Genomic DNA, 10,602 nt, shown 5'->3' with positions numbered 1-10,602 from the left:
CTTGACATCCCGTATTGACTGGCAACTCTTGACAACTTGCAGGGCAGTCTGAAAATTTATCAAAAATCCACAAGTGTCGCTCGGGTGCCTTTTAAAAGTCATCTTTCACTTGGTGCTTAAAATCATCCTAGCTGGAGCCGCCGCCTTCGATGTTAAATATTTTTCCCCTAAATTCCGAATTTTTTGAAAAATTTTAGGCACATCCCGGGCTCAAAACTCCGCTCTCATTAGCGACTACGGAATAGGGCGACTCGGCCCGTCGAATCCCACAACAGATCTGCACAAAATAACCAAAGGAAGCATCAAGCTGATACAAAATAGATACATACTAACACACATCACAAAGCTCACCCTACCCCCTGACAAAACCAAGGCATGAAATCCATGAGGAGTAGGCCTAGCATAATCTGATAGAAGGTCCGAAGCTAGTCCCTAACCGACTATTCCAGCACGGCCAAACTAAAAAAAACCTATCAGAGATGTTGTCCTAAGTGGTGGTCTGATCTACTTACCTAACTAAGGACAATACAACCAGGAGCTCCTACTAGGCGAGGACTCCTATAGCCTGATCAACAAGTATTTTCTTGTAGCACATTTCTTCTTTTAGGTCTTTATTTCATACTCGGGCATGTAAAAAGGAGGAAGCTGAGCATATTGACCCAAGGAGAACAGGGCATCGGCCTCAGGTCCTGTCTCGGTACCCAAGAGCCTACCAAGCCCTCACGAGGCGACACTTAATCATTTTCTAACACTCACTTTTATTTTCACTCCAACCTTCCTTACGTTCTTCTTTTCCAGCAAGATGCCACCCCTAGGAAGACAAGGCATCGGCCCCAGGTCTGACTCGTCCCCAGGAACCTATCACGCCTTCGCAAGGCGATGATCAACTGCTTATAAATTTTCTTTTCTTTTCTTTTCTATTTTTATAGGGGTTAGAACCCCTTTTTACACACCTTTGTGTATATTTATTGTCTTTAAGATATTCAGGGTTTTTTTCTTCTATCATCATCATTTTCCTTTCGGCAGGCTTCTCTAACTATCTCACAACTACAAGAACTCCTAGAATGGCTGCCTAGCAGGCTAGCAGAATAGGGTCACTAGAACTACCTTCTAAAACACGTCTTTTGATGCCTGACAATGTCTTTATAGGAGGCAACGACTACTCAAACCTCCCTCAGACTTACCTAACCTAAACTCTAGGACTTCATGCCTTGGACGCCGGTCCCCAACAAGGAAAGAAAATCCCCTACTAGTACACAGACACATATAGCAGAAAAACACGGTACTTATAAAGGGAAGATATCACCTGGATAGGGCCACAAGAAGCTCCCACACAACAAAGGCTCCTTCTAAGCTCTTCTTCGAACCTGTCTAGCACAATACTAAAATAAGAAACCATTAACTGCACCTGTACTAAACAGACAACTGGCCCTCTTGGCCTAATGAAATAAACCAGAATAGCACCTACACATCCCTCCCCGAAATAGTACAAATATACAATAATATGCTCCTTTCCAAGGAGGAAAAATAGGACTCACAGCCCTAAACTAAATGCATAAGATTATGACCCATCCCTCTTGCATATACAGCAAGAGGCGTACACATAACATGTTGTCTAATCAACCTATGGGTCCAGGATAACAACGGTAGATTGGTCTCGGCTACTTTTTGCATCACCCATATCAACCATCGCCTGCCATATATTGCATGCTCTGATAACATTCCCCACAAGCGACCGGGTCTTGTCTCATTATTGATAGAAATATCCAAACTAGGACCACAGTTGAAGAAAAGGTCTTCTTCATAATCAAGATTTGCCAATGAATCCGTAAATTGATTCCAGTAACGTGGAATCAGCTGAAGAGACACTCTCTCAAACTCCTCAAGTAAGGTCATCGCAGTTCGATGATACATACAAAGAATGGGATTCGGCACTGTGTATGTCCCATCTAGTTGATTCAGGACCAACTGGGAATCCCCTTTTACTAACAACCACCAAATACCACCTTGTTTGGCAATATGCAGTCCCATAATCAAGGCTTTATACTCCACCATATTGTTAGTGAATCCTACCCCGAGATAAGCAGCTAACTTCATCGTAACTCTACGTCGGGGATCTCGGATTACGACTCCAACACTTCCTTTTTTATTAGGGCCCCTGGACGCTCCGTCAACATATAATGTATATGTCCACAATGGATTTACACAGCCTGCCATCACGAACTCCTCTATTCGTAATTATGATAGTCAAAATTTAACATGTTTAGAGGATGAACTGACGGCTCCATCCCACCTTCTTCATTAAACTCAATAGGGATACTTGTCAACAGTAGTAAGCAGTGATGGCAGAAGACTTTGATTTCCCTTTGTTATACATATGATGCATCAATTGTAGAAAATGTAGCATCCCAAAATGTTGCTCAATACATACGATGACTCCGTGGCAAAAAACAATCATTAGTAGTACCTAGAGTAATCGAGTAGCTTGTGAAAGATTTAGGACAACAAAACAAAAGCACGAAGCATAAAAACCAACAACACTAGTTGTCTGATACCATGTGAGGAGGAGCAACGGAAGCACAAGAACACAACTTTTGACATCGAGAAGAATAACAATGGAAAAGAAAACACAAGAACTCAAAAAATTGAATGAGCAAACAATGCAAAATCCATAACAAGACATGAGATCTACCATACAAACCACACAAGTGATGGCACATGTAATAATTGGCAGTACCTCAAACATTCTTCTCTCTAGATGGATGTGCTCTAATACTAGGTGAGTGGAGTATGTATTGACTATCGAACGAGACTTGAGACCAATAGACTAGACCTAGGTCAGTTGACCATATAGACACCCTAATACAACCTAATAAATGTGCCCAACACCCATAAAATGTACATGCTAATACAAAGTCTCAAATGAGAAGAATTATGATAATTTATTAAAGAAAATAAAAAGGCTTCATAATAGAGTTAGTATAATAGTCCCCACTGACTTTATCATGATTACAAATCATATGATACACCCAAAAAAAAAAGAGTTAAACGAAATAAAGGGGAACCATTCTTTAAAAAATATTTTTATATCATTTTTCCAAATGAACCAAGTAATGGTAAATGAGTGATCAAACGTACACTCCCTACTTATTGCAAGGTTCAACTTTGCTTGGAAACACATAACCTAAATCCTATTCTTCAATATCATAAGGCTAATAATTGAGAATTGTCATATCCTTGCGTCATATTCTATCCATTCTCAAAATGTTGCACAATACATATGATGACTCAATGGAAAAAAACAATCATTGCTAGCATGTGGAGTAATTGAGTAGCTTGTAAAAGACTTAGGACAACAAAAGCACAAAGCATAAAAACCAATAAAAACCATTGCCTAATACCATGTGAGGAGGAGCAATGGAAGCACAAGAACACAACTTTTGACATCGAGAAGAATAAACAAGGAAAGAGAGAACACAAGAACTCAAAATAATGAATTAGCAATCAATGCAAAACCCATTGCCTAATACCATGTGAGGAGCAATGGAAACACAAGAACACAACTTTTGACATCGAGAAGAATAAACAAGGAAAGAGAAAACACAAGAACTCAAAATAATGAATGAGCAATCAATGCAAAATCCATAACACAAGCCATGAAATCTACTCACCAAACCATGAAATCTACTGCCCATTGAAACCACACAAGTGTTGACTCATGTAATAACTGACAGTACCTCATACATCCCTCTCTCTAGATGGATGTGATCTAATACTAGGAAAGTGGTGTATGTATTGACTATAGAATGAGAGTTGGGACAAATAGACTAGACCTAGGTCAATTGCCCACTTAAACACCCTGATACAATCTAATAAATGTGCCCAATACCCATAAAATGTACCTACTAATACAAAGTCTCAAATGAGAAGAATTATGACAATTTATCAAAGAAAATAAAAGGGCTCCACAATAGAGTAAGTATAATAATCCCCACTGACTTTATCATGCTTACAAATCATACAATACACCTTTAAAAAAAGAGACTTAAAAGAAAAAATAAAGGGGAACCATTCCTAAAGTAATCTTTTCATATCATTTTTCCAAACGAACCAAGTGATGGTAATTGAGTGATCAAACATACACTCCCTACTTATTTCCAAGTTCACATTTCCTTGGAAAATTAGAGCCTAAATCCTATTCTTCAAGAGCATAAGGATAGTAATGTAGAACTATCATATCCTTGCATCAAATTCTGTCAATTCCCGAAATGTTGCTCAATACATATGATCACTTAGTGGCAAAAAAACATCATTGTTCGTAGCATTTGGAGTAATCGAGTTACTTGTAAGAGATTTAGGACAACAAAACAAAAGCATGAAGCATAAAAACCAACAACATCAGTTGTTGATACCATGTGAGGAGGAGCAATGGAAGCATAAGAACACAACTTTCAACATCAAGAAGAATAAACAATGAAATAGAGAACACAAGAACTCACATAATGAATGAGCAATCAATGCAAAATCCATAACACAAGACATGAAATTTATTGTACAAACCACACAAGCGATGGCACATGCAATAACTGGCAGTACTTCAAACATCTCTCTCTCTAGATGGATGTGATCTAATACTAGGAAAGTGGTGTATGCATTGACTATAGAATGAGACTTGAGACAAATAGACTAGACATAGGTCAACTGCCCATATAGACACCTTGATACAACATAATAAATGCCAACACCCATAAAATGTATATGCTAATACAAAGTCTCAAATGAGAAGAATTATGACAATTTATCGAGGAAAATAGAAAAACTCCACAATTGAGTGATTATAATAATCTCTATTGACTTTATCATGATTACAAATAATATGATACACCCAAAAAAAGAGATTTAAAAGAAAAATAAAAGGGGAACCATTCCTAAAATAATCGTCATATCATTTTTCCAAATGAACCAAGTGATTGTAATTGAGTGATCAAACGTACACTCCCTACTTATTGCAAGGTTCAAATTTCCTTGGAAACTCATAACCTAAATCCTATTCTCAAGATCATCAAGCTAGTAATGAATAATTGTCATATCCTTGTGTCATATTCTTTCCATTCCGAAAATGTTGCTCAATACGTATGATGACTTAGACTTGGCAAAAAACAATCATTGGTAGCACTTGGAGTAATCGAGTAGCTTGTAAAAGATTTAGGGCAGCAAAACAAAACCAACAAGCATAAAGACCAACAACACCAGTTATGTGATACCATGTGACGAGGAGCAATGGAAGCACAAGAACACAACTTTGGACATCGAGAAGAATACACAATGAAAGAAGCAACACAAGAACTCAAAAGAATGAATGAGCAAACAATGCAAGATCCATAACACAAGGCATGAGATCTACTGTGCAAACCACACAAGTGATGGCACACGCAACAACTGGCAGTACCTCAAATATCCCTCGCTCTAGATGGACGTGATTTAATACTAGAAAAGTGGATTATGTATTGACTATAGAATGAGACTTGAGACAAATAACTAGACCTAGGTCAATTGCCCATATAGACACCTTGATACAACCTAATAAATGTGCCCAACACCCTTAAAATGTACATGCTAATACAAAGTCTCAAATGAGAAGAATTATGACAATTTATCGAAGAAAATAGAAAAGCTTCACAATAGAGTAAGTATAATAATTCCTCTTGACTTTATCATGATTACAAATCATACTATACACTCGAAAAAAGAGACTTAAAAGAAAAAATGAAGAGGAACCATTCCTAAAATAATCTTGTCATATCATTTTTCCAAATGAACCAAGTGATGGTAAACGAGTGATCAAACATGCACTCCCTACTTATTGCAAGGTTCATATTTTCTTGGAAACTCAAGAGTCTAAATCCTATTCTTCAAGATCACGAAGCTAGTGATGTAGAATTGTCATATTCTATCCATGATCCATATCAAGCATTTTGGGACTAGTTTCATCATATTAACAAAATTTTGGTAGATCACTCACTCTGCAACCAGTCCAACCCATGCATACCTTCAGAAAACATTCATCACCTAATTTGTATGCTAACAAGAATCACCCAAAATCTATAAGATTGCCAAAGCAGCTATCAAACTGCACCAATAAACAATGGGTCATATCCCTGATTCGCACAATGTGAGAAACAATGCCATTTGCTATTCTTGCTGCCCAGCCATAAGAGATAGATCATGTATGAATCACTTAAGAGCCGCTTTTGCAAACATTCAAGAAAATGTACTCCATACACTTAAGGTAATTGTGGGACTCCAATGCATTGCTATGAAGTCAAACTGTTGAAGTATCATATTTACATAAATGATGAAAGATTGTTGTTTACACTCTACATGGTCTATTTTAGCTATATCATGGCACCCATTAGATGCAGTGACCAAGATGTCACCATATGAAACAATATTCAAAACGAATAAGCTCCAAATGAACCAATATTCAAAACAAATAGTCTCATGCATCTTATCATAAGGTATTCTGGGTTTCTGATGCCAAAACAAGCTTCTCAGATCATGTTTCTAAGATAAAGGGCAAGTGGTCACAGTCGTGGCCTTCAACTACTGCATTGAAAGCATTATAAGGGACGCATCTGTAACACCACCTAGATATAACTGATGCTGCTCTCAATTCCCAACTGATGCAAACATCGAGCCAAGCTTTGGATTTTCACTCCACATATGAACTGCTGAACCACATATTTCAAGATTTTGAATACTAAATTGAGCTTCTACATCTTGCCTCTTTTTATTGCCAGCCTAAACAGACATGGCTCCTTGCCATGCAAAAATCTCACAGCCTTCAACTAGATTACTAATAGCTACTACTGTTAAGGCAAAACTTACAAGCCTGTCTACCATGATTGAGATTGTATTGGTTAGTATCCAAAACAGAGGAGACCGTCAATTGAAGACTAGTCTGACAGTTCTTTAAAAGCCATTGTCATGCAATTGCATCCAGTTAGCACTACACTATGTGTACATCTGACACACATCTATCATTGAAGCCTTTGTTTCAGAATCCAGGAATTGGCCAACTCAGTCATCTGTTCTTCATGTTGTCTAGCTGTTCATTCACACACAGTACTTCCTTCAGTGCAGAGGTATGTTCCATGTTTGTGATTTCAAGCTGGCAACGAACCTCAGACAGCAATAGCTCTTGCTTCCAATCGAAAGGACCCTTCGAACGGAAGGCTTGCAAAAGCTTTTGATATGCATCCAACTCTATCCGCCTTGGCTTTACAAATTCACACTGCCGATCCTCTTTGCCATGAGTCTGGAAACCAACCTCTGATGCATCTTCACAGGTATCAATACAGGCACTTGCTGATGGGGGTACCAAATTTGTCAATCTTGCATTTCTTTGCCTTGTCTTCGCATAGGTCATTATTGCACTGGATCCCTGTTTATGTGCCTGTTTCTTGGGTGCTGGGATATCCTTTTCAAACTCCACTCCTGGAAGGCATCGACGCTCTGCATGGAGTTCAAATTTCCATTCAGTCCTTGGAGTGTTATCTTCAATGGCCATGCCTGTTATATGATGTCTCCCTGGCTCCCTTTGCTTTGTTTCAGCCGGTGCTTCATTGGATGTGTAATCAAGGTCTCCAGCCTTAGCAGGGTTTATGTCATCTTGCCCCTCGACACCTATTGATTTGTCGCTCAACGCCACAGATTGCAGTGCATCATGAGCTGTTGCTGCAGAAAGAGCTACAATAACCGCATTGTCAGAGTCAGTATTTCTTTTTGGCTCATCCAATTGCTGTTCACACCCACTGCCTTCCATTTCAGATGAGAACTCATGGCCATCCAGTGGCCACAGATCTTCTTGCTCAGCATTCTTTGTTGGCTTTTGTGCCAACAGTGACAAATACTCCTTTCTCTTGCGGCAACGCCGGGACTTATTTTCAATGGTTGGGGTTGAGGAAATGGTGCCTGCTTCAGACACATTTTCGAACTGAAAATGCCACCTCTCAACCTGTAACAAAATATCATATGAATCACATAATTGTCTGTAGAAAAAGAGCAGACTGAGCCACATCAGAAAATATAATCAATTGCAGAGTGATCAACATGACATTCTGCTGCACAGATATCTAAACGTTAGCAGCATGTGTGATAATTATGCAGTATATTAGGATTCAGAAAGCCCAAGATGACTAAAGCTTGGGCATGACAGTGCTAGCTATATGCAGATGTCCAAACAGGATGCACATATTTATGTCAGTTGTTACTTGGTTTAGAAAAGCAGCATGTGTGGTTTTTTCTTTTTGCAATGCAATGTTTTTTAAGGAGTGACGGCCCCCCATATGGATGAGGCAATGGTCTTCGCTTTGGTCTGTTACTCACACACTGGTGACTTACCCCCTCGCCCTTCTTCAGGGCATAGGCAGTAAACTATAATGGGTGGTAATTATGCAGTAAATCGCAATGTGGAAAGCCTTAGATGACTAAAACTTGGGCAGGACAGTAATAGCTACATTGTTTTGCAAAGCAAGCACAGTGATAGCTATATGCAGTTGTAGAAACGAGAGGCGCATATCTATGTCAGTTGCTACTAGGAGCACCCAACTCAGTATAATTTAGCAGCTTTGTTTACTTGAGTGAGGTCAGTCCAGACGCCATCTTTCCAGCACCTATGGCACCGCAGCTTCGACAAGGGGAATCCCAGTTCTTCCCCTGAGTTCTGGAAATAGACAAGGACAGGGCCATCCTTGTCCAACACGCGCGTGACGGTGCCTTCCCACCATCCATCCTTGTCATAAGCCTCAACGCGGTTGCCCTTGAGCCAGTGTTTTCTGGCACTGGCCGGAGGTGGCGGCCGCAGATTGCAGATGGGGGCAGACTCTTGCAGGGGCTGCCCATGCTCATCCAAGAGCTGCTCGTACTCCACGACCGCGGCCTTGTGGCTGCCGCTCCCCTCCATGTGCACAATCTCGGCCGCATACCAGACGCCGACGAAGCCGTCCTCGTCGCTGCGGACCTCCACCTTGTCCCCTACCTTGAAGGAGGAGGTAACCATGGTCCCCCTGAAATTACAGCAAAGATTCAGGCCAGGCAGAAGGATTCGCTGCTGCTGCTGCAGCAGCACAGGGAAGAGATTGATCCGCCTGCTGCTGCTATTCTTCCTCTTCTGTGTAGCTCAGCCGCCAGCCGTAGCCGAGCGCAGAAGCTCGCAACCTCCTGCCACCATGCAGCGCTATTTTGAGAATGCATCGCCTGTCACAACCAGCAGTTTTTGACTGGGCACACAAAAGAATAACGTATCCCAAAAGAACAAAAAAGTAGACAAAGAAGATCAATCTAGGAATTCACAACGTCAGTCCGCAGCACCGTTCCACGCGCCCAAGTCTCATGCACTTGTGCTAGTCACACTAGTTCACACAATTGACCTCCAGATGGTTGACAAAGTCTGACTGGGCTAAACCTTGTCACTACCTCAAGGCTCACGCAGGTGAAGAAGATGGGATCAACAGCCTAGAGTGGTGCACACAACTCGAGGCAATCCAATAACCCGAGCAAATGCAGTAACATGTGTTGTATGACCATAATAACTTGTGCACGTTAATCTAAGCCTAGAGTAGTGCACACATCTCAAGGCAATCCAATAACCCCAACAAAAAAAAAACCCGTCTTGACATGCAACCCCAGTAACTTGTGCATGTTGAGCTCGAGTTCCAAACTCTCAACCACCTTGTACGGATGCCATTAGCTATCTCCTAAGCTATGATTTCTTGCAAAAATATGTAGCCCCTTTGAAACTCCAAAAAGCAACTTCAAACCCTTTTCATGCTCGCGTGTCACATCACGCAAGGGTTGCCGCTTTTGCACAAGTTACTCTTGACACATGAATAATAGACATATGCCTTTGAAATGCACATGTGATGTACATGCCATTGATCCCATCAATTGGGGATCTCTCATTCATGCAACATAGTGATGAGGGGGTAAACTCATTGTCATGCTTTCGTTATGGATTCCATTGCCTATTGACGAGTCCTATTTGATTTGATTGTTGTTCTTTATGCATTGTATTTTATGCATTGAGTTATTCCTTTCACTTCCATGTGCACTCTCACATGGTACTAGATGTCTACATCTCGCGATCCCAACCCTCCTAGCACTCTTGTTTCCTTTGCTTTAGTTTACTACAAGTGTTTTATAGTTCCATTTTCTCTTATTTAGAGTTGCTTTACTTATTATGTCTCATAATAAAGTGGTTGTTGCTACTAGTTCCTTTTGCTATGGACTTGACATTTAGTTTTATTCTCTTTGCACATAATCATTGTTGAGCAGGCTATCTCCTCATCATCTCCTCATCATTTTGGGACATTTCCATGGGTGCTACTAGTTCCTTTTGCTATGGACTTGACATTTAGTTTGCTTTACACATGCTAACATTGTGTCCTAATAAATGTATTGAATATACTATGTAGTCATCTCTATTTTTTATGATGACTATTCTCATGATGACTCTCTATATGGCGATTTATGTTGATGAATGCTATTGCTAACCTATGTTCACTTGCATTTTATGCTTCCAAACTCTAATACTTGGTTTTT

The 10,602-nt window shown here is 40.2% G+C and overlaps 1 protein-coding gene across 1 annotated transcript; it reads right to left on the bottom strand.

The window, feature by feature from the left end:
- Nucleotides 1-6,395: 6,395 nt before the first annotated feature.
- LOC148040663 (uncharacterized) lies at nucleotides 6,396-9,277 on the bottom strand. The gene is made up of 3 exons (XM_087664592.1): nucleotides 8,630-9,277; nucleotides 8,113-8,135; nucleotides 6,396-8,051 (listed from the first exon to the last, which is right to left on the bottom strand). Exons 1-3 carry the CDS (start codon nucleotides 9,059-9,061, stop codon nucleotides 7,085-7,087), a joined length of 1,422 nt encoding a protein of 473 aa, XP_087520718.1. The 5' UTR covers nucleotides 9,062-9,277; the 3' UTR covers nucleotides 6,396-7,084.
- Nucleotides 9,278-10,602: the final 1,325 nt, after the last annotated feature.

The sequence above is a fragment of the Lygodium microphyllum genome, chromosome 2 (assembly GCF_053477565.2).
Source record: "Lygodium microphyllum isolate KBCC chromosome 2, Lygodium_microphyllum_v1.1.10, whole genome shotgun sequence".
Classification (NCBI taxonomy): domain Eukaryota; kingdom Viridiplantae; phylum Streptophyta; class Polypodiopsida; order Schizaeales; family Lygodiaceae; genus Lygodium; species Lygodium microphyllum.
This window is presented reverse-complemented; position numbering and strand designations above follow the sequence as displayed.

What these genes read in the sequence shown, in the direction of transcription:
- LOC148040663 (XM_087664592.1), bottom strand. Translation starts at nt 9,061, where the DNA reads ATGGTTACCTCCTCCTTCAAGGTAGGGGACAAGGTGGAGGTCCGCAGC. An exon ending in ACCTCACTCAAGTAAACAAA is followed by an intron (nt 8,136 to 8,629) that starts GCTGCTAAATTA and finishes GCTAACGTTTAG; the next exon opens with ATATCTGTGCAGCAGAATGT. An exon ending in TCTGTGCAGCAGAATGTCAT is followed by an intron (nt 8,052 to 8,112) that starts GTTGATCACTCT and finishes CTTTTTCTACAG; the next exon opens with ACAATTATGTGATTCATATG.